This window comes from Halichoerus grypus, chromosome 9 (genome assembly GCF_964656455.1).
Source record: "Halichoerus grypus chromosome 9, mHalGry1.hap1.1, whole genome shotgun sequence".
NCBI lineage: Eukaryota > Metazoa > Chordata > Mammalia > Carnivora > Phocidae > Halichoerus > Halichoerus grypus.
Genome location: NC_135720.1, coordinates 111,715,220 through 111,743,214, shown reverse-complemented (window position 1 = coordinate 111,743,214; position 27,995 = coordinate 111,715,220). Strand labels below are relative to the sequence as shown.

The 27,995-nt window shown below is 46.5% G+C and overlaps 1 protein-coding gene and 1 pseudogene across 2 annotated transcripts in view; both read right to left on the bottom strand.

The window, feature by feature from the left end:
- Positions 1 to 7,735: 7,735 nt before the first annotated feature.
- PPIL1 (peptidylprolyl isomerase like 1) lies at positions 7,736 to 26,411 on the bottom strand. The gene is made up of 4 exons (XM_036097333.2): positions 26,128 to 26,411; positions 24,139 to 24,293; positions 9,498 to 9,566; positions 7,736 to 8,931 (listed from the first exon to the last, which is right to left on the bottom strand). Exons 1-4 carry the CDS (start codon positions 26,181 to 26,183, stop codon positions 8,711 to 8,713), a joined length of 501 nt encoding a protein of 166 aa, XP_035953226.1. The 5' UTR covers positions 26,184 to 26,411; the 3' UTR covers positions 7,736 to 8,710.
- The window catches only part of LOC118539033 (small ribosomal subunit protein uS13 pseudogene), a 69,622-nt pseudogene continuing 52,687 nt past the window's right edge, over positions 11,061 to 27,995 (bottom strand). Inside the window, exon 2 of the transcript XR_013441278.1 lies at positions 11,061 to 11,626. The product of XR_013441278.1 is annotated as a small ribosomal subunit protein uS13 pseudogene (transcript). The remainder of the gene's footprint in view (positions 11,627 to 27,995) is intronic.

Here is a 27,995-nt window from a genome sequence, read left to right as displayed (position 1 = left end):
TGTCCCTTATAGCATTTTCCTTGTCTGTGTCCCACTAGGATGGAAGTTTTACACACGCAAGGACTTTGCCTTGTTCACTGTGCCATCCGCACCCCTGAGACAGTGCCTGGCATGTCACAGGTGCTCAGTATGTCAAATGACTAAATGAAAAGTCCACCCCTTCCTGAAACATGGACTCATTCAGGAGGACCCTCGGCCTCCACCTACCAGTCCCAAACAGGGCGTGAGTCTTCCCCACCACGCACAGCTCGTCTAGCCTTCTGTCCAGCAGACATGTAGTGAGCATCTATAATGAATTCAGTCATTGAACTGGTCGACAACTGTCAGACCGAGAATCTCTGGGTCCCTTGGCCGGGACCACAGAGAAGGGAAGGGATTTTTATGTATTTGTTTTTTACCGAGAACCCGCCATAGAGTAGGCATAGCAGGGAGAATTAAACATGTCACACATTTAATCCTCACGTCAACTCCATGATGCTATTGTCCTACTTGGCAAATACTCCTTGGTGCCAAACCAGCTGCACAAACTAGCTGTGCTAGTTCATCACCAGGGATAGAGAGACGAGTCTCCTCAGAAGCTGTCCAGTGGAGTTGGAGCACTCACTTTGAATTCATGTTCTAGAAATCTGTCAAATAATGGGCATCATCTGCTCCATTTTACAGATAAGGAAACTGAGGTCTGAAGTAGTTCAGTAACTTAACTTGCCCAAGTTCACACAGGTAAGCGATGACAGGATGCAGACCCAGGACTGTGTGGTCCAAAGCCCCTGTCTTTGGCCAACACCATGCAGCCTCCTTCCGGGCCAACACCATGCAGCCTCCTTCCAGGCCTCGTTCAGGGCCTGACCAGGAGCCTCAGCATCTGCCAACATGGTCCAGGCCCCTGGCCCCTCACAGGTCTGCACATGGTCTGTGTTCGGGGCCTTGACCCACTTCTCGCTTCATCCAGCATAGACATCATCGTCTGTCACCCTCCCCCAAATAGTTAATCCAGTATTTAGCCCAGTATTGTTATTTATGATATTAGAAAGCTCAGTGCTGCTGCCTTTAAAGATAATTCAACTTACCTAGATTTTACAGATCTGGAAACTGAGTCCTAGAGAGGAGATTCGCCCAAGGTTGTACCACTAGAGATAAAAACTAACAGGAGCTCTGATTAGAATCAGTCTCGGGGATCTTCTCTCACCTCGGCTCCTTCAAGAAGAGATGGGTCCCCTCGACTTTCTGTTGATCAATAAACACAGATGTGCCATCTCTGGGCCTTCCACAATAAAAGCCAAGGGGATTGTCCACCTCCCCACACCCACCATCGGGCTTTTATGCCCAACCAGAACCAGTGACACCTGGCTGCCCTTGGCCTTTCCTCCTGCCATTTCCTCTCTGCCATGCCCAAATCCTCCCCATCTTTCAGGTCCTAGCACTTCCAAGAAGTTAGAGTAGATTCTAACCTGACCGAGTTTCTCCTTCCACTGAACTTTCAAAACTCTTTTCTTAGGTGGATTTTTTTTTTCTCCCTCCTCTCCCCACTAGCAAGGGGTGCGCCCTGCAGGCCTTGGACCTTGGTCCTCCACAGCCTGGCCTTTCCAGGGCCTCAGCCTCCCTCTTTCTTTTCACTGGACTTAATTGCATTTGAATACATTACTGCCAGTCAGCCAGTCTGCTCCTGGGCCTCTGAACCCTCTCTGCACTTCATGTAAGCCCATTTCCTCTTGTTTGAGCATCTTGGGAAATGGAGGGTGAGTCCACACATTTCTTCACGAGCTTAAAAGCAGACTGTGTCCCTCCCTGAAGTCCCAGCCTCCCACCAACACACTTGTCACGTTCCTGAGTGGCATGCTCAGGCCCAGGTGAGGGACAGAACAGCTGGCTTTGTACCTGGGTGGCCTCGATTGATTCTATTCCCAGAAGCCCCTCTCAGTTCTCCCCTGCCCCAGTTGCTGTGAGGGTCTGCCTTGGCCAAAGGACTCTCCCCCCTCCCTACCTCGGGCTAATGGGCTCAGGGCTGCGGTGTCACACAAGCCCTCAGACTCTGTCACCATTGCTCCTTAGCATCTCCCCTGGCTGTACCTGTAGTGGGGCGGCCTGAAAAGCCACTGAGGATGAAACACTTTTTTTAAGGCCTACATTAATTTTCATGCCAAGCTGCCTATGTTTGCCTGCCTGGCTGCTGAAGAAAACTGAAACGTGCACAAAATGCCACAAGACTGGCTTTGTGCGGAAGCTCAAGTCCCAGTGGCCCGGCCCCTGGAGCCAGCCTGCTTGCATCTCCAGCTGTCTGCCATTATTTGCCTGGGTTTTATTAACCCTGGGCCCTGCCCTGGAAGAGGAGCTCATCAGACACACTTCACATCTTGCCTCCTCCACCCCTGGCTAAGAAAAGTTGCCCTGATTACAGGAAGTATGTGTTCCCCAGTTCTCTGATAATTCTATCAGGAGCCAGGGTGAGGCTCAGGTGTCAGGCTCCCAGAGCTGCTGCTGACAGGCTCAGAGGCTGCCTGCGTGCACGCCTGGGGCCTGGAGGCCGACTGCCCGCTTCTCCATTCACGCTGTGACCTTGAACCCCTCACTGCATTTCTGCTTGGGACTAATACCCACACTACCATCCCCTCCAAGTTGGTACGAGATTCTAATTAGATGAGGATGTGCTGGGAGCTACCAGGGAAGAAAAATACCATCATCAAAACATTGAAGTTTTTATTTTTTATTTAAAAAAAAGATTTTATTTATTTATTTGACAGAGAGAGACACAGCGAGAGAGGGATCACAAGCAGGGGGAGTGGGAGAGGGAGAAGCAGGCTTCCCGCTGAGCAGGGAGCCCGACACAGAGCTCGATCCCAGGACCCTGGGATCACGACCTGAGCCGAAGGCAGATGCCTAACGACTGAGCCACCCAGGCGCCCCTCATTGAAGTTTCTAGACCAGAGTGGGGGTTAGTCCTCAGTCTACAGGTGGAGGCTGGGTGAAGGAAGCTGCCATGGGCACGCAGTGACCTGGTTTGAAAACTAGTTTCCATGTTTTTTTGAGGGGAAGAAGGAGGGAGCAAAGGTAGAAACTGAACATATGGGAGTTTAGGGTATGGTGGAGGGAGAGAGCAGACCCGCAGCTTGAAGCTCAGCCCACTGAGTGGAGCCTTCACCCATGGAATGGAAGCATCTGTGAATGGGGCATTATGATGCCTTGTTCACAGGCCTTCAGAGAGATTCAGTGGAATAATACATGGAAAGCATCTGGCACCTGGTATGTTCCCCAAACACAAGTTCCTTCCCGACTCTTGTTTTATCTTAAACAGCATCACAAATGCTTTCAAAAAGGGAGGCACAAAGAGAACATTTCCTCTGAGCTGAATGTTGCCGAAAAGACAATTGTGAACCTTGGATTCCCTCTCCTTTGGGGGTTTTTCTTATACAGTGAATGTGAAATGGCCATTTTCCCTGTCAGTGTAATGAGGAAGTAGAAATATTGCTTCTCCCTCCTCCCCCACTGCTTCTGCTACACAAGAGCTTCCTCACCCGTACACGTGGGCCAGTAGCTTTTAACGGAGCTGCGGCTAGATCCTCACGGAGAGGAAAGTGATTTCTGTGAGATTCGCTGAGTTGTGAGGCTAATATAGTTATGATCCAATAAAAACACTGATTAGGGTCATTTGTGTTCCCTCCCCCCGCTTCCCTCCTGCTGTGCCTCCGCAGGCCTGGTTCAGGCTGCTGGGAAGGAACTTAGAGATAGCTGAGCCTGGAGCCTCCCCGGCCAGCTCTGCCTGGGGACACCCTAGGATGCAACAGTCAAATTGGACAGGCCAGCCTGCAAGGCAAGAGGTTCAAGTTCTAAGCCCTGCCCTGCCACCAAGTCATTCTCTTTTTCTGTACGTCATCGTCCTCCCCCATATGCCAAAAGTGGAGATAAAAGGGCCATGCTTGGGATCAGAAGTTCCCAAGCTCAAGTCCTAGCCTTGGCCTTTTACTAGCCTTGCAACCCTGGACCGGATATTCTATTCATTCATTCACTCCATACAAGGCTTTGTGCTACTTACCTTTGGTCTCCAGTTCGCTCATCTGCAACTGGGTATCCAAATGCCAACCTTAGAGACTGAGTTGGGGGATTAAGAGAAAAATACAAATAAGAAGCTTCCATGGAGCATGGAACAAGGGCAACAATAACTTTTCATTTTAAGCTTCCTTTTGTTGACTTTGATTCTATAAAAATATTTGCTATTGCTGGGCGTCAAATCGGGGCTCTGAGATTACTTACTGAATGAATGAATTCAGCTGTAGAGCAGAATATTAAGCAGCTAAACGGGAACTGGCTCTCTATAATGAGGCATGCTACAGAACCAGGCCCTGCGGTCGCAAAGCCTCCACCGATCCTGCCATGCACAGAGGGCTTCTCCTCCATCTAGACAGGAATGAGGGTTGGTTGGCATGTACCAACGGACAGACTTACTGCCAGGCTGACATCTCAATTCTGGCCTCTTGCAGTCTGAATAGTTGCTGGTTTTCCACATCCAGGGGTGGCAGGCCTGGCTTAGGAACATCCTGAGAGGCTATGGTAGGCCTCTCCTTCTGAAGCAGCTGCAAGGCTAAACTGTATTCACAGTGGCCCCTAGTGGCAAACTTCTAGAACAGCACGCTAAGTGGAAACTTGGCAACTGAAGGCATCTTCTCAGAATGACCTAGATTTGGAAATTTAGGGTTAACAGGGGCCTAGTTCTAATCTTCGCTTGACAAATAAGGAAACCAAGGTCCAGAGGTGAAGTGCTTCGCCAGAGGTCACACAAAAGCTCACATGTGTCTGTCCGCAAACTCTTCCCCGAACTGGGCATCTGTAGTTCCAGATATAGTCAGGGATCATGAATTACCCATTCGGAAGAACAAAGGAGGATCCAATTTCTAAAACCAGACCAAGACCACCTTAGAGTGAGACTCTCCTTTGTTTTCTTCCCCTGCATTTTGCTTCTCTCTTATCTGTAAAAGAATGCTGCTGGAAAACCCCTATTCTGGTATTTACCTAGAGTAGTAACCTACTCTGTAGGCAATGAGGCTCTGAGGCCCTGAAGCCTACTTTGTAGGCAGTAAACTCTGCCACTCAGAAAAAATGTGCTTTTCAATGTTTCCTCCTCCACACGTTGCAAGAATGTGGTGCCAGAAGGGGCCACAGTGACGGCTCAGATTGGCTCGAGTATCTGGGGGTAGGAATCATTTCCCTTATGTGGGGAAAGCTATTTTGACGTATTCTGGAGACACAAATCCAAAAATAAATCGAGCTGAGGACTTCCAGAGGGCTTAGCGGAAAGGCTTTGCTGCCATACCAGCTAAAGCCTGGGTTTGGAGATGGGGTAAGGCTATTTCAGCAAATGGATCTTAATCTTTTCCTGACAGAGAACAATTTTAAATTTGATTCATTCAGCAATAACTTCAAAGAATTGCATAAGGTGCTGAAGGGGCTCCTGGTGGGGAACAAGACAAGGGCTTTGCTCTCAGAGGCTAGCCCAGGGGGAGGGAGAAGCTGTACAAGGTCAGGGTGCTGATAACGTTGGGATGAAGAGGCAGGAGAGGTGTACGGTGGCTTCAGGGGCCACTGGTAGTACCCACAAGCTGTTTTCTAAATGCTGGTGCTTATTCTAGATACCTGTTCTAGCTCATTTAAATCTTCACAATAACCCTATGAGGCCAGGACCATTATCCTCATTTTATAGTTGAGGAAACTAAGGTGCAGAGAACTTAGGAAATTTGTCCTTCACAGTACTGCCAAGTGGTGAAGCTGGGATCTGAACCCCAGTCTGGTTCCAGAGCCCTTTTCCTTCAATGTCATAATTGCTGATGATCTCTCCCCTGCATTTTCAGTGATGTCTGTGACCTAAACCATCGTACCCACCCTGGTGCCCACACAGGGATCTCAGTACCATGCACCATGGTCTGATGTCCACAGTGCACTAAAGTGGGAATAAAAGGCAGAAGGGCAGAGGCGCCTGTGTGGCTCAGTCGGTTAAGTGTCTGCCTTCAGCTCAGGTCACAGAGCCCTGGGATCGAGCCCCTTCGTTGTCAGGCTCCCTGCTCAGCGGGCAGTCTGCTCCTCCTTCTCCCTCTACCCCTCCCCTGGCTCATGCTCTCTCTCTCACTCTCAAATAAATAAATAAATCTTAAAAAAAAAAAAGGCAGAAGGGAAGTTTCTAAAAGCTTAGTCTCAGGAGCCAAAGCCAGAGGCAGTTAAAGCTCATTCTATGCTTTGAATTTCTTCACTCTTCCAAGGCCACCACCGGTCAAGGAGGCAGATTGGGTTATGGTGCTGACCGCCCCATGCTCTTAGGAAAATCTTCCCCACCCCCAATGTCATGGTGGACAAACATGACCTCTGGGATCTCACTACTCAAGGTATGGTGTCTAGATCAGGAGTCACCATCTCCTGGGAGCTGGATAGAAATGCAGAATCTCTGGCCAGATGCTGAATCCTGATCTGCTTCCTAGCAGGCTCCCCCAGTGATTCTTGTGTGTGGTCAAGTACACCAAGAGTACTGTACTCAGGTCCTTTTTTCCTTCTCAAAGTAGTGATAGTATGTTTCCACCACCCCCATGACCCGGGTGAAAATGGGTATTTTCAGGATTGTAACTCTGAGAGATAAGTGGATGGGGATCTTATTCTTTGCTCCTAGAGGTGGATCCAATTATGTCTGCCCAGTCTAGGCCAAAAGAAGTTTCTATTTCCCCAGAGTCTAGAACAGTACTTCGCCCAACACCACCGCTGAAGTTATAAAGCCATTTACATAGTTCGTTGTTGGGTTTTGCTTTTTTGTTGTGAGAGAAAAGAAAGAGAGGAATGGAAAGAGAGGCTGAACCTGGGGAATGCTTGGGGAATAGAACTTTTTGGCCATTCCATAAAGTAAATCATCATTTCCAAAATTCATGGACTGATAAAGAAAAACACTAAAGCTACAATCCACTCTTCAATTAGGGAGCTATCAATTTAAGGAAGGTATAGTACGTACTGCCTCTGGGTCCAGAACAACAGGAAGGTAGATTTCCTGCAAGTTCAAGGCATGCTTTAGGTCTCCCAGCACATCCACCTGGCTCCTCTACAGGTGATTCTCCCTCACTCAGAACTGCCAATCGACATCATTTAGATTCTTTCTTTGGTACTGCCTTTTTATTTATTTATTTATTAAATTTTTAAAAAGATTTTATTTATTTGAGAGGGAGAGAGAGAGAGAGAGAAGAGCGTGAGCGCACACGGGCAGGGGGAGGGGCAGAGGGAGAAGCAGGCTCCCCGCTGAACGAGGAGCCCGATGTGGGACTCCATCCCAGGACCCTGAGATCATGACCTGAGCTGAAGGCAGATGCTTAACTGACTGAGCCACCCAGACGCCCCTGGTACTGTCTTTTTAAAGTCAGACCTGCTCTTGAATAGAAGTCCACTGGAGATGCACAAACCTAAAATGTGAAATCTTGAAGCTGAGCCCTGCAACACTACTTGAGAGGGTTTACAGGTTAAAATGACTGTTAAAACTTCATGTAGGGGGCACTTGGGTGGCTCAGTCGTTAAGCGTCTGCCTTCGGCTCAGGTCATGATCCCAGGGTCCTGGGATCGAGCCCTACATCGGGCTTCCTGCTCAGCAGAGAGCCTGCTTATCCCTCTCCCACTCCCCTTGCTTGTGTTCCCTCTCTCGCTGTCTCTCTCTCTCTGTCAAATAAATTTAAAAAAATCTTTAATAAAACTTCATGTAGTATTTAAAATCAGACCACAGCAGCAATGTCAACCATCAGTGGCATTTTATTTGGGAAGTTTCTATGTATTACATAGATGTTCCTTTCTCTTTACCCCATAAAAAAAAAAAAAAAAAAAACCAGAAAGACTTAAAAAACATATAAAATCTCGTAACTAGTTTCTCTAGTCTTAGGTTAAAAAAACTTAAGTGGTGCCTCTCCTTTATGACAATACTGCTTTTTCAGGAGAATTCATAGTCTGTCTTTATGGCTCACTACAGATTTCTACTCCTTCCTGGGGAAAAAATGGTCAATGTTTCTGCTTCCTTTTAATAAATTCCTTTCTTGATTATTACACATTATCATTCCCCACTTGACACCTTCTTAGAAACTTGATTGCTGGATGCATTTTTCATTTGGCAAAAATTCAATGTGGCTTTGCGTGGGATGTCTAAGTGTCAGAAACAGCAGTGTTGATGTTCTGATTTTGAGAGGGAAAATATATATAGAGATGCATACATTCCCGGAAGAACAAATGTAGGAGACTGAAATAGGGTGTGCACAGAGTTAAGAAGGCTGATAGACACTACTTGGTTTTGAATTCTGTGGCTGTCAGCCACTGAAGACTGCGGTGTAGGCCAGAATATAAATCTCTGCAGGAAGAAGTTTGGTCAGGCACTATGGAATGACAGAGTCGGCTTCATTTTGTTCCAAGTGTATCAGCACAGACACACGCCAGGAGGGGCAGTATGCTCACTTGCAATGAGCGGTTCCCCATGAATGATCATTTACGAGCATTTCTGCAAACGCTCTGTCAACCTAGGCACCGGGGGAAGAGAAAAGAAGCATCCTCTTAAAATATACTTCCATCTCTAACTCACCCAAGCCCCCAGGTCTCCTGAGCTCTGTGACTTGCAAGGCCAAAATGGAGTTTAAGCACGTGTCCTTCTAGGTCATCTGGAAGCTGGTTCACTGGGGCCATCTCCGAAGATCTGGGTGAGCGCAGGGCAGCAGCAAGCCTACCCAGAAGGGTACGCCTTAATGATCTTCACATCGTCCACAGGGCGGTCCTGGGGGTTTGTTTCCACCATTCCTACTCGATTCACCATTCCTATACCCTGGCACACTCGGCCAAAAATGGTATGCTTGCCGTCGAGCCACTGGGTGGGGGCTAGGGTCACGAAAAACTGGCTGCCGTTGGTGTCTGGCCCCGCATTGGCCATGGCGAGAATTCCAGCCCCTAGTGGGAAAAATGAAGAAAGAGTACAAATAACCCCCAAAGCTCCAGCTGGGCGCATCTTCCACCATCCCAGACTTTATTCTGGCCTCCATTGTCAACCATGTAACCCAAACACTCTTCCCCCCTGCCCCCCACCGAGGGCAGGCTCCCTGCCTTTACACAAAGGCCGTCACTGCCCTACCCCAACAACCGCCTTCCTACTCTTCGCCTACTCCCCAGCTTCTCTATCCATGATGATCCCCACTAACCGCTGGACCGCATTCCCAACGCCTCGCAAAATCCCAGCAAGGTCTCTCGGCCTCTTTGAGGAAGCTTTCGCTTTCCTATAGTTTGCAACAGCAACATTCAACAATCATAGTCTAGAACACTCAGACCAGCACTGTGAATTATGCAGGAGAGAGAGGTGTCCGTCACTCTCTCTAACCCACCAGGGTTCTTTGTGGCGCCGCAGCTGGTCAGCTCCGTGGCACCCTGCCACGGCGTCAGGCATGCACCCGGAATCACAGCCAAGAGTGAGCTTTTCAAATCCACTCCCTGCCACCCGCGCCGCCAGATTATATACTTACCCGTGAATTTCAGGTCTGGATGAAGTTCATCCTCAAACTGCTTCCCATAGATAGATGCACCACCCCGACCTGCCAGATTAGAAGACGAGAGACCAGTCTATCAGTCCCATGCTCTACTCACAGCAAGAATTATGGCTCAGGGTCAAAAGATTTTTTGGAGTTCAGGAAAGGAAAAAGCAGTGAGCACGCCTAGCTCCCTGCTAAGCATATCGCAACTACAGAGCCCAGCAGCAGAATGAAGCACTGACACAGCACATTCAAATCACTGGTTTCATTCAGGTAAGATGTTTCTTTTCAAAATAACACTAAAAGTGTTTTTCTCTGGGTATTAAAGTAATACACGTTCACTGTCAAATATGCAGAAAGCATAGAACATTCTCAAACGAACATTAAAGTCCCCTAGAATCTAACCATCTACAGATAACTACCATTTTTAATTTGATGTATTAAGAGATTTCTTAATTTTTAACTTTTAGGGAGTATTTTAGACAGGAGTGCCCCAAGCCTTAACCCTGTGCCCATCATAGACATTGCTAACCAATCAGCATTCCTCCCTGCTGAGCTTCGATCTGTATCCTACCAACTCGGAACTCCAAGCAGCCATTTTTAATGGATTAGAGATGGCACAAGAATTAAAACCTGTTTGCTGTCCTTGACGGCAATGAAGGAAAATAACATTCATGTTGGTCAAAAATACCCAGCTTAAGGAGAAGAGAGATGGTGGAAAGTGGCAATGTGGCAGAAAGGAATAATATTATAGCAGGCAGAGTCCATTGACAGGAGAGGTAGTATATCAAAGGCTATTATAAAGAAACATGGGATTAGGAATGATCTGCTAGCAACATCACCACTACATGCTATTTATATTATGTCCACGAGAGTGTGGTACTGTGCACCCAGGTTCTGTTCTTAGAGCAAAATGATAAATATAGTTTTCCCAGTGGAAAAAAATGTCCTAATAGGAGGCAACTCTCCTAATCAATTATTTAGTAAAATAAATATGACTTGTTGAACTACTTTGGTTTCTCCAAGATGACAAAACAGCCTGGAACAAAGTGAAAATTGCATTTATCAGCTTACTCTGCTTGCCTGGCAGCGAGAAAACAGCCCAGACACAGGGAGCTAGCCTCCTTCTACAGCCTGCTATGAAAGTAGGACGTTAAAGCACCACATCCCCCTCTCCCCCAGGCCCTCCCAGGTGAAAATCCCTTGCATCAACTTTTAGGACGTTCCACCAAAGACAGCCTGTCACAGCCCCTGGTTCTGGAAGAAGACACTTCTTTTTTTTTTTTTTAAAGATTGACCCTGGGATAATGACCTGGGCCAAAGGCGGACGCTTAACCAACTGAGCGACCCAGGAGCCCCTGGAAGAAAACACTTCGAAGGGGTGCCAGGATGGCTCAGTTGGAAGAAAACACTTCTCATGCAAAGAGGAATGGGGGTGAATCCTAACAGACTCAGAGAAATCTCCCGCTTGGCCCAAGCTACCTATCCTTCTGGAAAAGTACCCAGCTACCGAACCTTTTAAAAATTCATTCCCAAAATTCCAACCTGCCAGCATACTTTTTTTTTTTTAGGTGTATAAACTATTTTATTAACAGACAAGGCCTACAGATTTATTTCTTCTTGGACACACCCACGGTGTGGCCACAGCGCCCTGGGGTCTTGGTGTGCTGGCCTCGGACACAAAGTCCCCAGAAGTGGCGCAGCCCTCTGTGGGCCCTAATCTTCTTCAGTCTCTCCAGGTCTTCACGAAGTTTGTTGTCCAGACCACTGGCCAAGACCTGGCTGTACTTTCCATCCTTCACGTCCTTTTGTCTGTTCAAAAACCAGTCTGGGATCTTATACTGGTGAGGATTCTGCATAATGGTGATCACACGTTCCACCTCATCCTCAGTGAGCTCTCCGGCCCTTTTGGCGAGATCGATGTCTGCTCTCCTCAACACCACATGAGCATATCTTCGCCCCACACCCTTAATTGCACTGATGGCAAAGGCTATTTTCCGCCGCCCATCGATACTGGTGTTGAGTACTCGCAAAATGTGCTGGAACTTCTCAGGGATCACTAGAGACATGGCGGCGGCCCCAGCGGCGGCGTGTAGGCCTCCTGTGGAAGAGCTGCCAGCATACTTTTAAACAGCAATTATGTGACCAATACATTCTCTCTGACTAGGGAGTCAAGGTTCCTGCCTGAGGTTGGGGGTGGAGGGGATGGTGAGTGGGAGTGCTAGGGCTGAAAATGAAAGAGAAGGCTGAGGGGGCAAAGCGTGGTCAAGCCCTAAGTCTGGGGCTTGGGTGAGCGAGTGGAGGATGAAGTTCAGTAGTGGCTGTCCAGCGCGGGCTGAGCCTTGGAAGTGTGACCCTGCAAGCTGGGGGCCGCCAGGATGAAACCTCAGGGCCCCTGTCCTCTAGGAACTGAAAGCCATCATGTAAACGGCACCGCAAACAAGAAGGCTAAGGGATGAGCCAGTCAAGAGTCAGAGATGAAGCCAGGGGTTTTCAGTCATCAAGTGATGAGAGGGAAGAGCACGGAGGCCCCTCTGTACTCACTAGGCAAAGGTGGACCAGCTGCAACTAGTCTGGGGTCTCTACAGCACCATTTCTACATAATATGTTACGGTTTCAGAACCTAATTCAACCCAGTAGGGTTTGCAACAAAATGTCAGAAAGACAAATCATTCCAATCAAAACATTCCTTTGGGCATGTGGAACAGGGGAGAGATGGGAGCGGACAGCCGTGATCAAAGAGTTTGCTGGTGCAGACGGGCTACACAGATGCCAACGATCACATACAAAGCCGACCATCTGGGAGGTTCGCAGGCAAAACTCCGCCGTGCGGGCAGGTGCAACAGGAGCCAGGCACTGGTCTGGTTTCTGAACTCTGTACCCGGAAAGTTCTTTCACTCTTCTGTCCTGTTTTCAACATTTAGTCTACGTACTTAGTGTTTCAGACATACAAAAGAGACAAAGAATGTGACGAACAACTGCACCTTCCCCTCAGGAAACAGGGTGACTAATCCAGTCCAAGACCCCGTGTCCGCAGCACCCCGTGCACTCCGCGCCCCCCTCCCCCCTCCCCTCAGCTAACAATGGTGTCAAAGACTCACATTTTGCCCTCGGGGAACCACTATGGTGACCAGGAGTTTGTCACTTCCATGCATTTTCCTTTCTACCACCTATGTGTGCATCCCTAAAAAAATGTATTGTTACTCTGCATGTTTTTAGGGTTATATAAATGCTATTATACTCCTTGGATTCTTCTGCAACGAGCTTCTCTGTGTGATATTTATGCATTTGGTTCCATGCAGCTCTCTGCAGCATTCATTCCACCACACAATTAGAACACCAATCTTCTCTTTTCTCATGCTGATGGGATATTTAGGATCCTTTCTGTATGTCTTTGCTTTTACAAACCATGCTGCAGTAACCATTCTCGTACTGTCTCCCAGACACATGCGCAGACGCTCAGGGGCTACACCTCACGGCAGACAGGCAGGATCACAGTTTGGGTATTTCCCCATTACCACAGGTCCTCGAATATCTTGCCAGAAGTGGCCCCAATGTGCACCCCTATCCACAGTGCTCACTCTTACTGCTCTAGGTCCTCCAGCCAGACTTTCTAACATTTGTCAGGCCGAGAGGTGTCAGATTGCTTGTGTCTTAACCTGCATTTCCTTGAAGGTGTGCAGTTTCGTGTTTACTGGCTCTTTACCCTTCCTCGTCTGGCAACAGCCACTTACCTACTGAGTGGTTTGACATTTATAATATACATATATATATATATATATGTATATATAAACGTTATATTATTAGGATTCGTATTCTGGATACTAGTCCTTGGTCAGTGAATGCTTTTGCAAATTCTTCTGGTGGACTTTTTTCACTCTTTTTGGGGTCTTACGCACAGAATTTTTTGCAGTTGAAATTCCTTCATCTTTTTATGATCTGTGCTTCTGCTCTTTAAAAAAAAAAAATCTTCCCTTATCCCCCATTCTCCTCTGATGTCTCTTCTTCCTGCTCATTGCCTGTAGAAACCTCACAATGAACTGGAGTGGCCCCTAAGACATGCAGAGTGGTTTCTCACACAAAGATTACCATACTTAGTGCTACTTATCCCCACCACTCCCATGCCACAGCTCATGGGACCATGGCTTAATATCCAGCCCCAAAGAGGCCACAGGTGGGCCAATGACCCATCAGGAGGCCCAGGTGAAAGCTCCGCCTGGGGCACCCAACACCAGAAGGCCACTGACCAAACCAATCAAAAACCTCTCTTCTGGCAAGAGAGCATCTAACTGCAGGTTAGCTGTCCTCTGAGCATTTCTAACCCCTTCTCTAACCCCTTCTCCATGGCCTGCCTCAACTTCAGAGACAAGGAAGGCAGGTACTGACCAGTTCCTTTTGCAGCTAGGGGTGGTCAGATGACCCACTTCTGACTTACTGATACAAACAGAAGCCTGCTGAGTAGAGTTTCTGGGAAAACTACAGCTTTCCTGATAAAGAAGGACAAACACACTCCTGCTGTCTTTCACCCTCAGCTCTTTCCCTATCTTCCTCCTTTGAAAGCAGAGGTGATGTCAGGAGCAGCAGCTGCCATCTTGCAACCATAAGACAAGTTTGAGATCAAAGGCCAACACACTAACAGAGGTGGAATGGAAGGACATAGTAAGCCTGGGTCCCTGACAGCTCTGGGGGGCAGCTGAACCAATGCCTACAACTGCTTACCTTCAGACATTTTGTTACCTGAGAAAAACAAAAGCTCTCTTCCTTCTGTTACTTGTAGCCAAAAGCATCCCAAATTGATACAATCCATTCCTAACAGAGTCTTCTGCTAGGGGGAACTAATTGGCAGAGCTGCTGTTGGATTACCAGGGCAAATGCCAGATACCCGATCTACCGTGGGAAAGCTACGTTTCTCCAAGAAGCTTTGCACGTCCGTCTTAGGAGTGCTCTCTTCCTCACTTGCCTCTGGGGCCAGAGATCCAGATTTCCGTCCCAACTCCACCACTTACTGGCTGTGTGGCCTTAAGCAAGATACTTATCCTCTCCAAGCCTCAGTTTCCTTGTCGGAAAAGTAGGAATAGCAGTAGTACTTGCCTCACAGGCTTGTTAGGAGATAAAGGGAGCTCAGCATCACTGATAATACTGCGTTGGCTTCATATTTTCCACTACATGGTTTCCGTGCACTCAGATAACCTGGGCACTTTCCGGGAAAGGGAACTGTAGGCAGTGATCAGTTCATCCTGGGGGCTGGCCTGCCCTGATTTACGGCAGTTCCTCTGTGGGCAAACCTCCACCACTCCCTCGCTGCTCCGTACTCCGTGAGTGTAACCCTGCTTCTTATTTCACTGACAAAAAGGCAGAGTTCTGACCTCCACAGGCTCTCACCATGGAATCCACTTCCCTTCCTACATGTCCTCCTATTTGCTGTCCTTCTTCCCTTATTGATACATTGTACGAATACCCTGCTCATTGGACTATCCCACCACTACAATCCCATCACCTTTAAGGAACTTTGCAACTATAATTCCTCCCGGTCCTGTATCAAGTTTTCTTTCTAGTGGATCATTCCTATCAGCATTAAAAAAAAAAAGTGGTATTAATATTTCCTGTCTTAAAAAATAAACACAAAGCTCCATCTCCAAGTATCCCCCTATGTCTCTGCATCCCTTCACAGAAAAACTCCTCAAAAAAAAGCTGTCAGCACTTGGTGTCTTGGTTTCCTCTCCTGCCTCTGAACGTTCCCTCTCCATTCAGACTTTTGCCCTCACCACTCCACTGACCTGGCTCTCGTCAAGGTCATGAGTGACCACCAAGTCATTAAATCCAATGGTCAATCCTCGGGCCTCACCTTGCCTGCTCCATGAGCAGCATCTGACAGCTGACATCATCCCTCTTGAGATCCTGCCTTACTGGTGGCTCCTTTTCTCTACTGGCTCCTTTCCCTCTGCCCCCTCTCCTTTCACAGATCAGACCTGCACTGACGTCTGAAGACCTCTCCTTCCAACCCCTGCTCCCTTGCCCCTTTAACTTTCACAGGTGTTATCCCAATCAGTGTCCTGAATGTCTAACTCTGTCTTTGCATCTGCTTCCCAGAGGACCAGAACCAATACAAAAAAACTCTGGCTTTGACAACAACGAAAGCTTCCAATTGGTCTCCTTGCTTCCAGCCTGGTCTCCTTCTTTCCACGCCAGTTGATTCTGCACATGGGAGCCAGGGGGATCCTTTTAAAACAAGCCTTATCATGGCAGTCCTCTGCTCAAAATCCTCCAGTGACATTTCATTACACTTAGGACAATATCCAAAGTCTTCACGACAACTTATGAGACTCCATGACCCGGTGCTCTGCTACCCTCCAAAGTCATCTCCTACCATTCTTCCCCTCACTCACCCACTGCAGCCACACTGGGCTGTGCTGTTTCTTGCCAAGCACACTCTGGTCTAAGGCCTCTGATTGCTATTCCCCCCTGGAGTGTCCTTGCCCATGACACTCTCAGCCTCACTACTTCACTTTATTCAGAGCTCTGCTCAAATGCCACCTTATCAGAGAGGTCTTCCCTAATCACACTATCCAAAATAGCACCTTCCTCACTCTCTATCCCAGGGGTTCTCAACTGAGGGTGACTTTGCCCCTTAGGGACACTGGACAATGTGTGGAGACATTTTTAGTTGTCACACTGAGGGGTTCTACTGGCATCCAGCACGGCGAGGTCAGGGACGCAGCTAAACATCCTACAATGCACAGACAGCCCTCTACAGCAAAGAATTATCCAGCCCAGAATGTCAACAGTGCCAAGGTTGAGAATCCCTGCTTATACAGTATTTTTTCCGTATCATTTGTCCTGACCTGATAGTGTATCACGTACTTAGTTGTTAACTGTCTCACCCACTAGAATGTGAGCTTCACAAGGGCTTTCTTCTTCACTATTCTACCTCCCCAGCTCTTAGAACAATGCCTGGAATATGGCAGGAGTCCAAAAGACATTTGTTAGATAAGTTAACAACCAAAATAAATAATAAATGACATCTTTTTAAGATCCCATTTTGTGTCAAGCCTGCAGTCACCGTTTTACAAACATCAGCTCATTTACTACTCACAACAACTCCATGAGGTGCATACAACCAAACCACACTCCGCATTTACAGCTAAGAAGGGTCACGTAACTCGTCTACATTTAATAAGTGTTTGTGTGAAGCTAAGATTCAACCCCAAGCCCACCGGGCTCTACAACCCGGGCTGTTCACCCCACGCTAAGTGACCTTGCCATATACTACCGCTGAATTAAATTTCCTCACATATTTCTCTTATCCCAGATGTAAGAAACTCTGGAACCCAAAATGGTTCCAGAATGATGTTAGATCAAATCTGAACTCCTGTCTGGGCGTCTCCATGAACTGGTCTGATCTTAGGCACCGTGCTATCTCTAACTACTCTGTGCACTCTGTCCCCAATTGTCCCCTTAACTGTCCCCTAAACATGCAGTTCAGGGACCTTAGAAATCACACCATAGACATTTGTCCTGGACACGGAGAGGTGGCTAGATTATGTCACAGAGCCGGTCCAGCATGTGAGACACGACATGTGGGGTGCTGGGCTCTCTTTCACCCTTGACAGGTCTCTGTCACTTATGCCTCTGCTCTGTACTCTTTCTTCTTCCTAAATCTAAAATGCCCTTCCCTGTCCTCCCAAGAGTTATTCCAACCTCTGTTACATACGTGATCCAGAGTGTACAATTGTACATTTGCATATTATATTATTACTCTCTAGTTATTTCTTTTTTTTTTTTTTTAATTTTATTTATTTATTTGACAGAGAGAGACACAGCGAGAGAGGGAACACAAGCAGGGGGAGTGGGAGAGGGAGAAGCAGTCTTCCCGCCGAGCAGGGAGCCCGATGCGGGGCTCAATCCCAGGATGCTGGGATCATGACCTGAGCCGAAGGCAGACGCCCAACGACTGAGCCACCCAGGCGCCCCACTCTCTAGTTATTTCTTATTAGAACTATCTTGTCTTCCTGGCAGAGAAGGGAGCGCTGCAAGGAAAAGAAAATGCCTTGGCTTCTAATGCTTAAGTCTCTTCACGGGACTTAGAATAGCACAGGATACCCAGCAGACTCTTAGCAAATATTCATCAAATGAATAAAATTAACAATGAGCTTGCTGTTCAACACGTTAAATCTCAGGTGTTCCTGGGGCTACCAAGAGGAGACGTGAAGTGAGAGGGAGGGTGATGCACAGCATAATCAGCACGTAATTAATCACTGCAATCACGCCAGCTGGTGAGCACTGAGAGGTTAAGTGCAGAGCGTGAAGAGCAAAAGGAAGGGCTTGACAGGATGCCACGTCTTATAGGGAGGAGAGAAAGGGAAGAAGTTAGTAGAAGCAGATAAAAAGAGATTCCAACAGCTAAGGAAAAAGCCGGCATATAGGTATTACAAGAAGAGAAATTTAAGAGGGAAAATACTTTAAAATCCAGCAGAAAGTCAAAGATATTCGAATTGAGAAAACACCTGGCAAAGGTGTATAAGAAAAAACCATGGAGGGCGCCTGGGTGGCTCAGTTGGTTAAGCGACTGCCTTCGGCTCAGGTCATGATCCTGGAGTCCCTGGATCGAGTCCCGCATCGGGCTCCCTGCTCGGCAGGGAGTCTGCTTCTCCCTCTGACCCTCCCCCCTCTCAAGTACTCGCTCTCTCTCATTCTCTCTCTCTCAAATAAATAAATAAAAAAAATCTTAAAAAAAAAAAAAAAAAAAGAAAAAACCATGGAAAGAACCGTCGCAGAGTAGCCAGACTGAGGGACAGCTGGGGACAGAAACAGTACACTGGCTTGCTGATGAGCCCAGGACGCCTCATGCTGCTCATCTGAGATGTATGGCAAAAAACGTGTTACCTAATCAGGGAGCAGTTCACATCAGTGACCCAGGAGGGCCTAACTCTTGTCTACCTTCTACCACAGACCTGCCGGCTCAATCATTCATTATACTTGAGGCTGGATGCAATTACTTGGAAATCTTCTGAGTGATTCAATTTCATTAAAATTGCTTCATGGAAATGTGACATTATGAAGGATTGCAAACCGATTATAGAAATATAGGGAAGCTCTGACATGAGCAACTCAGATCGGAGTCACTTCCAATTCTTGTACACTCATCATGGACTCTCTCAGCTCACTGGTGTTATGAATTAAACAACAACAAGAGAGAGGAAGAAGACAGGAAAGAAGTATATCAAAGTGTTTAAGGACACTTTCAGATAAAGAAGTGGATTGAAGGGGTGCCTGGGTGGCTCAGTCAGTTAAGCAACTGCCTTCGGCTCAGGTCATGATCCCGGAGTCCTGGGATCGAGTCCCACATCGGGCTCCCGGCTCAGCAGGGAGCCTGCTTCTCCCTCTGACCCTCTCCCCTCTCATGCTGTTTCTCTCTCTCTCTCTCATTAATTAATTAATTAATTAATTAATTAATAAAGACTCTTGATTTCTGCTCACGTCATGATCTCAGGGTCCTGGGATCCAGCCCCACGGGCTCTGTGATCAGCGTGGGGTCTGCTTCTCTCCCTCTCTCTCTGCCCCTCCCCACCCCAAGCGCGAACACTCTCTCTCTCTCCCTCTCTAAAATAAATAAATCTTAAAAAAAGTGGAGTGAAGCAGGATTGGCCCCTGCCTCCCCTAATACCCGATGAAACACACACACAAAATTCCATTTGTTTCCAAGCTCCAAATTCACCAGCATCAACCAAATAAAAAGGAAACAAACTTATTACAAAAATTCTGAAAAGAGTCACCAAGTAAAGAAATGAGCGATTCTTCTGCCTGCACTCTCTAAAAGTAGTAATCAGGAAAGAAGAAATGTAACCCAGAGGATTCTTACAAATACCCTCCAATTCTAAGAAGCCAATAGAAGGGTGGGTGGGCTAGCAACCCTGAAAAAGTTAAAGAGAAGCCCCTAATGGCAGAAGCCTGTGCATACCAGAGGCGCTTGGGAGCAACATGGCAGGCCACCAGCACCTGGCACCTTGGGAGGAGGGGGGGGAGCACTGGCCATGATGGGGTTCAGGACAAACTACCCCAAAATATCGTGCTTTGGCATACTGAATTTCAAGTTAAAGGAATTTGAGAAACATCAGGTACAAGAAGGACATTCTGGGCCGCCTGGGTGGCTCAGTCGGTTGGGCGTCTGCCTTCGGCTCGGGCCATGATCCCAGGGTCCTGGGATCGAGCCCCACATCGGGCTCCCTGCTCGGTGGGAAGCCTGCTTCTCCCTCTCCCACTCCCCCTGCTTGTGTTCCGTCTCTCGCTGTGTCTCTCTCTGTCAAATAAAGAAATAAAATCTTTTTTTAAAAAAAGGACATTCTGACCTTCCCCTGAAGTAGGTCCTAAGACCCTCACGTGAGAGGGGCCGTCCCTATACCTGCAGGAAAAGAACATCTCATCTCTAAGACAGAAGGACCCCCAGAGGAATCTGAAAGAACAGGCCTTGCTGTTTTCCCCAGTTTACTATATTTAGCTCAGACCCCCTTCGTCCTATCACATTTTCCCACAAATTTCCACTGTTTGTCAAACCTAGCACAAAAACACTCAGGTATAACCTATTCTTCAGGTCTTCATTTTTTTATCAAGGCCGTGGTGTCATCAAAACTTACAGCAAACAGGGGCACCTGAATAGCTCAGTCGATTAAGTATCTGCCTTCGGCCTGGGTCATGATCCCAGGGTCCCGGGATTGAGTCCCGGCATCGGGCTCCCTGCTCAGCAGGGAGTCTGCTTCTCCCTCTCCTTCTGTCCCTCCCCCCCTGCTTGTGCTCTTTCTCTCTCTCTCTCACAAATAAATTCTTAAAAAAAAAAAAAAACTTACAGCAAACAAATTTGTATTCTTTTCTCTCATCAATCTGTCTTGTTATAGAGACCCAGCTATGAATGAAAAAGGGTAGGAGGATCTTTTGACTCCACTACAGCTATTTTCAGGGGACTCCTGGGTTGGGGGAGAGGGATACCACTGACTGGTGGAGGGGACCCATGGGCAGGACTTTAACAGAGGCTGGGAAAACAGAACAGAGGCTAGTCCTCCCATAAGGTGCACTCTACATTAGCTCTCCCACCACCTCATCAGGCTGGAATAAAATGAAGAGAAAGCAACCTAGCATCTGGACTGGGGAGAACAACTGGCCCCACAAGGGTGGGGACAATGACAAAGAGAATCCACTTATACCGTATCTGAGCAAATAAAAGGTACGGACAGCATCAGTGCCGACAGCAGGCATGGGCAAGATGAACAGAAATGGCACAGGGACTGTGCAAACACATCACCCCAACTGGAAGGAGAAAAAGAAAGTGTGTAAGACAAACAAAAACAAAACAAAAAAACACCTCAGGAACTCAGTCTGGGAGAAAAACACAGTCCAAGAAGGGCTTCTCTGCAGCTGTCTCAAGCTAAAGATGCTTCAACAGAAATAAGAATCCAATACAACAAGAGCTCAAAGACAAGATAACAAATCAACAGAAAGGTGAAAAGATTGCAGACTAAGGAAACAGATTGAGAGCCCCATGACACCAATACGGAGCTAATGAATCAATTAGAGCAGTAAAGAACAGAACAGACGTGACCAAGAGTTGAATAACACACAGAGTAAAGGTCTGACATTATCTCAGTGGATGTGGGGAAAAAATAGAAAAACATCATCTCACACACTCAAAAGAAATGTAATCGATATGGAAGGCAGAGGTCATGAAACAAGAGAATAACTAGTTTCCTGAAATAGAAAATCAGAGCAAGTAACAGAGAAAATATTCAAAAATACAAATCAAAACATTTTCCCCTGAGCTGAAGGAAGGAGTAAATCTGGCCTCAGTATTCCCCAAAGCCACGCTTAAAACCAGAAGGCAACAGAGCATAACTGTCCAAACCGATCTGAGGGGACGAGTGTGGCCCAAGAACAGTAGACCCAATCGTGGTCTTTTTCAAATTCTCAAACATGATTGAGTTACAAAATATAATACCCCCTAGCCCTTGCAATACAAACCATTCAATAGGAAAGTCTGCCCTCCAACACTTGGGAACAGAAAAGTCTAGTGGTGGGCACTGAACCCTCTGAAATGCAGAACCCATACTGTAGCTGAGGGAATCAAGCAGAGTAGAAAATGTACTCTGACGAGGAAAAATTAAACTAATGACAAAAACTGAGAGTGAGGGAGGGAGTATAGGTGTGAGGTAATAGAAGATATATGGATATATGGATATATCTACATATATCTATATACCTATCCCTGGTTCACGGTACTCACAGTACAGAGCTCCTAAAACTCTTGTAATTTCCTAAGTGATAAGAACACTAGGAGAATCTGTTGTTCTCATATTTGGCCTTTTTTTTTTTTTTTTTAAGATTTTATTTATTTACTTGACAGAGAGAGAGAGACAGCGAGAGAGGGAACACAAGCAGGGGGAGTGGGAGAGGGAGAAGCAGGCTTCCCGCGGAGCAGGGAGCCCGATGCGGGGCTCGATCCCAGGACCCTGGGACCATGACCTGAGCCGAAGGCAGACGCTTAACCAACTGAGCCACCCAGGTGCCCCTAATATTTGGTCTTTGACCTGTCCTTGAAACAGGGCTTCTAAAACCTTTTTAAATTCCTAAGTGATAAGAACACTAGGAGCATCTTTTGTTTTAAGGAGACAGGTGGGGTCCTGAATGGCTCCTGGATGAGGACTGGTCACCAGAAAGACCAAGCCATGATTAAAAGCTTGGAATTTTCAGTCCCCACCAGGTCCCCCATTCCCCACCCCTGCTTCTCCAGAGAGAGGAGAGGAGCTGGAAATGGAGGTAACGATTGATCATGCCTACATGAAGAAGCCTGCTCAAAATCCCAAGAGTACAAGGTTCAGAGAGCTTCCAGGTGGGCAAACACATCCCTTCCAGGAAGATGATGCACCCAAATCCATAGGGACAGAAGCTCCTGCCCTCAGGACTCTCACAAACCTTACCTTATTCATCTCTTCATCTGATTGTTCATCTGTATCCTTTACCATATCCCTTAGTAAACTGGTAAACTGTTTCCACGAGTTCTGTGAGCTGCTCTGGCAAATTAAGGGGGGGGGTTACTGGAACATCTGATAACCTAGGCTTGGGACTGAAGTGGGGCAGGGGGCAATCTTGTGGGACTGGGCCTTAACCTGTGGGATCTGATGCTATCTCTAGTTAGATGATGTTGGAACTGACTTAAATAGTAAGACACTCACTTGGTGTCACAGAATTGCTTGTGGGGGGTAAACCTCCATACATTTGGTGACCAGGAGGGTCAGAAGCAAAGTGATCTGTGTGAGTAGTAAAGGTGACATGCAGGAGAAAAACACAGAAGGGAAGATCTAGGTTTTTCCCAACACAGAAGGCAGGCAAAATGGAGTTTTTCCTAAACAATAGGAATGGGTAGAAATTTAAGTACTGGGTGCCTGGGTGGCTCAGTTGGTTAAGCGACTGCCTTCGGCTCAGGTCATGATCCTGGAGTCCCAGGATCGAGTCCCGCATCAGGCTCCCTGCTCGGCAGGGAGTCTGCTTCTCCCTCTGACCCTCCTCCCTCTCATGCTCTCTGTCTCTCATTCTCTCTCTCTCAAATAAATAAATAAAATCTTTAAAAAAAAAAAAAAAAGAAATTTAAGTACTAATTGCCTCACCTTACATAGCAGGAAATCAATTTTTTGGTTATATATATAAAATTAAATTTTTTTTGTTTTAAAAAAATAGCATGCATGACACAGTCTATTATCTTAAAATTATTTCCATTTAGCTAGTTATCCATCCTCCATCTATCCATCCATCCTTGTGAATAGGTATCTGAAAAGAAAAATGTCTAGAATAATGGCCACCAACAGTTAACATTAGTCGTTTCTAAGAAGTGGGAATGTTGCAGGGATAATTAATCACTAATAGTGGTTAGAAATCTTTAGGAAGTATACTTATGAGCGTTCTTTTTTGTAGTTTCTTATATATACTGTATTTTTAAAAAAGATTTTATTTATTTATTTTGAGAGAGAGAGTGCTCAAGCAGGGGGAGGGGCAGAGGGAGACAGAGAATCTCAAGCAGACTCCACGCAGAACACACAGCTCACACAAGGCTCAATCTCATGACTCGGAGATCATGACCTGAGTCGAAATCAAGTCTACCGACTGAGCCACCCAGGCGCCCCTATACTGTACTTTTTACATGTGTCCACACACATTAAAGAAATTGAATGCCTCTGGTCATAAAGGATAAACAGAGAACTGAGAATGACAAAGAAGAACAGGACTAAGAAAAAAGACAGCCACAGAGGATATCAAACTTATTTAAAGGCAAAAAAGCAGGAGCAGGAATCAGAGAGAAGATGCAGACCAAGAAGTAAAGGGTTTTGAAACTAACGTTAGCATCCACCGATTTCACTAATAAATCCCAGCTAAATGACAGTAACTCCCAAATTTGTACCTCCATCCCAGACCTTTCCATGAACTCCACACTCGTATCCCTTTACTTATTCAACACCTCTAACTGAAGATCTGACAAGTATTTCAAATGGAATGTGTCTAAAACCAAAACCAAATTCCTGATTTTTCCCCTCTACACATGTTCCTCTGTCAGCCTTCCCTATTTTGCTGAATTCAGCCAACGTCGGCTTAACTATACCTGTCCCTGTTGGGTCACCTCCCTGGATCATGAAGTCTTTGATGATCCTGTGGAATTTGGTGCCATTGTAGTAACCTCGACGTGCCAACTCAGCAAAATTTTTACAGGTCTTCGGAGCATGCTTCCAGTATAACTCCAGCACAATGATCCCCATGCTGCAGGGAGAGAGGACAGCAGAGCTCCAGTCAAGAACAAGGTCGCAGCAGCAGGAATACTATGGGATTGATCCAGCACTCTTTATTTTCAAGCTTACATTAAGTCATGAAATTGTAATACACATCAGATTTCATGCTCAGCCAAGGAAAACATCACAATCACAATGTAAATAACATAAACACAGATACCTTCTTTGAGTAAAACACACAGGAGCTTCTGGTACTTCTTTTAAACAAAATAATTGTGGACGACTAAAAATTCGAACGAGCTTTATATATTAAAAAAAAAAAAAAATCACCGATCGTGGGAGACCCATATAACCAACCCTTAAATTAGGAAAAAAATTGCAGTTAATTTGATATTTTTTTAAAGGAGGACATTAACATATCAGGAATCTGTACTTATTTATACATGCATGAGTTTCTGGGTGGGGGTAGAAACCGGGTAAATGGGAAGCAGGAAGGCTTTCAATGAGTATCTTTTCTTAAACTTTTGTATTTTTGAACCATGTAAATATATTACCTATTTGTAAAACTTTTAATGGAAAAAAAAAAAGTACACTTTGTGTGTATTTAGGAGGGGCACAACAAATGCAAAACCTGATTACTTCAAATCTCTATACTACCAAACGGGATGAGCACTTTCCCCCTGAAATACAGCTAAGGAAAAGGAAAAAGTAAAATACAGACAGGTGCCTTCCCCTCCACTCCATCACTCACCTAGATTTTAAGCTCCAAGAATATGAAAATTGAGGCAACTCCGTATAGCCTGGATACCCAGTGCCAAGCACAGTGTAAGCATTCTATAAATATCTATCTATCTATCTATCTCATATGTGCTAGAACATAGCTTTCTAAAAGCCTTTCTACCAGCAATTCATCCTTCACACTACTAACTTTCAACAGGGATTAACACCTACTCTGTGCAAGACACGGTTCTAGGTGCTTTTCCTCTCATGGAGCTTATATTCTGGTGCATATTTTTTAAATACAGGGAATAACTTTTTGGAATGGCACTCAGGAAATACCTATACAATTGTGAAATCTGCACACCTGTTGACAGCAATTTCAACTTCAAAGTGTTCTATAGCAAAACTCACAAATGTGCCTAAGGATACAGTATGTGTAAGGGTATTTATTCCAGTATTTGTCATAACAAAAAACAAGAGGCAATTTAAATGTCCCTTACTAGATATATGGGTTTGGTCAAATCATTTAATTCGTAAATTCTGTCATCTCCCCTGCTAAAATGGGAGAGAAAGTGGAATAACACCTACATGATTTGAGTTGCTAAGTGGCTTAAACTAAATGAGATGCTGTACGTCAGGCGCATGGCACTAGCTGATTGGTGCTCAATGATACCGCTCTTTGATGGTGGGGAAATGCGGTTCTTCCGGTGCCTTCCTAGTAATTTGTTTATACAACTAACTACTCACAACTTCAGTAGTTACAGACCTGCCCCTTTCACTACACTGCAAGGTCCTAAATGCAAGGCAGTGTGTCTTATGCACCTCTATCCTGATTCCAGACCCGACGTCGCCTGCTTGTAGACTCAACACATGCTTGTCGAATGAATAGATGAATGAACCACGGGGTGCGAGGAGGGCAACCGGGCAGCTGTCGCCGAGGTTTCAGGGCGAGCCGGTGCGGAGCGCGGACGCGGACGGTGGCGGTCCCCATTCAGCCCCCAGGCGGCCCCCAAGCCCGCCGCTGCACGCTTCCCCACGAGGAGGCCGTGCTCCCGGGGGAGCGCACCGGGAACCCAGCCCCGCGGCAAAGCCCGGGCTCCGCGTCGCCTCCGCCAGCCCAGCCCTAGAGGCCCGACCCCTCTCACCTGGTCTCCAAGTATACGTTGGGCGGCTGCCAGGAGTCTGGGGGGATCGCCGCCATAGCGCAGCCGACGGAATCCTGCAGCAAAGCTACTTCCGGTGTCTGTTCGTGGGGACCCTCCGCTGCTGCGCACACTTCCGGTCTTCGTCGTTCAACCTTTGCGATGCCAAGATCTTGGGGGGCAGAGACAAGGAAGAAGAAGAATCTCACTTCCAAGGCCGAGAAACCGGGATGCGAGGCGGGAACAAGCTGGCTGCAAGGACGGAGAAAAGTGCAAGCTCCATTGTAGAGGTGGTCTCCAGGTGAAGAGACCGCGGCACTCTCCGGACGCTCTGATTGGTTCGCTTAGGCGTGGAAGGCGGAAACAGCCAGCAAATCTGCACTCCGATTGGAGTTAATATCCTAACTTTCAATTGGGATAATTTCCTAGTTCCACAAAAGGGCAAGGACCTGAAAGGGAATGGAAATGAGTTGCCAGTCTCTGACCTTTGTAAGGCCCTGTACAATTTACGTAGCACTACACTTTATTCTTATCTACTCCACAAAGCAACGCTGTAAAGTAGATATTATTGTTCCCACTGTTCAGTTGTGAAAACTGAGACCCAGCAGTGAAATGACTTGTTCATTTGTCCATAGTCATAGAGCAAACCCGAGCCTCCAGACTCCACAAAGAGTCTGGGAGAGAGGAAGGAGAAGGGCCAGGAAGAAAATGAGAAGGAAAGAGAGCTAAAGGAGAATGAAGATCAAAGAGATGAGGGCTAAAGCAGGGCTCAGAGTGACTGGCTGGGATAGATGGGATAGAAGGTTGTTAGGAGGGTTTGCTCAGGGCTAAAGAGACGCAGAGTCCCTGCGAAGTTTAGAGGGAGGACGAGAAGGAAATGGGGTAAGTAATCATATATTATAGATGCTTTGCACACTGGTTAATAACGATGGCTAAATGAATTCTTACTTTATATCAGGCATCGAGTTAAGCACTATTATGTACTTTCACACTGTTAAAATCAAACACAAATGGAGACCAGACTTGAAAATTTCCTGAGCAAGCAAACCAGTTTAGTCCTATAAGCAAATCTTAATTCAGCTTGTTCTGTAAAATAAGCAAAACTTAATTTGGGCCACTTCTTGTTAATGCCTCTGAAAATCAAAAAGGAAACTTAAAGTGTTCTCAAAATGGATGTGAAGTAACTACTTGTGACCCATCCCTATCACTAGGAAAACTCTAATATTCTAACTGATCTGAAGAGTAAAAAGCCACTGCCTCCTCACAATATGAACTGCTCCATGGCAATATACCTCTGAACCTCTCATCCCACGTTCAGTTTGAGTGGTTCCAGTTTGCAAACTATTTTTTGTACATGATTAACTTTTGCTAATTACTATTTCGGTCATGCAGTGGTTTTACTTCTGCTATTTCTGACCTTTTGACAACACTTAATCTTCAAAACCTTACGAGGTAGATATTACTATTCCCTTTTTCCTTTAAGGAAACTGAACCTTACAAAGCTTAAGTAACTTGCTCAAAGTACCCCAGCCGTGAGCCTCCATGTTTAACCACAGTTCAACCCTAGTTCCCTTAGTTGTCAGGTAGGAATAAGGGTATACAATGTGGTAAAGATCAAATTAGACAGTGAGCAAGCCGGGCCTCCTCCATCTCTGTGCCCTTCTCACCGAGTACTGAGAATAGGGTGTTCAGGTTTGTTGAATGACTAATGGGCAGAAAATTGACATTTTAAACTGACGAGTGCTGTGTAATGTAAGCTATAATAAATCTTACACCTTCTGCAGTCTCGTGTTCATGTCCTCTTTGTGACCCTTGAGCTGGACAGGAAAGTGATCGTCATTGGTCCCTTCTGTCCTTTGTTATTTGAGTTG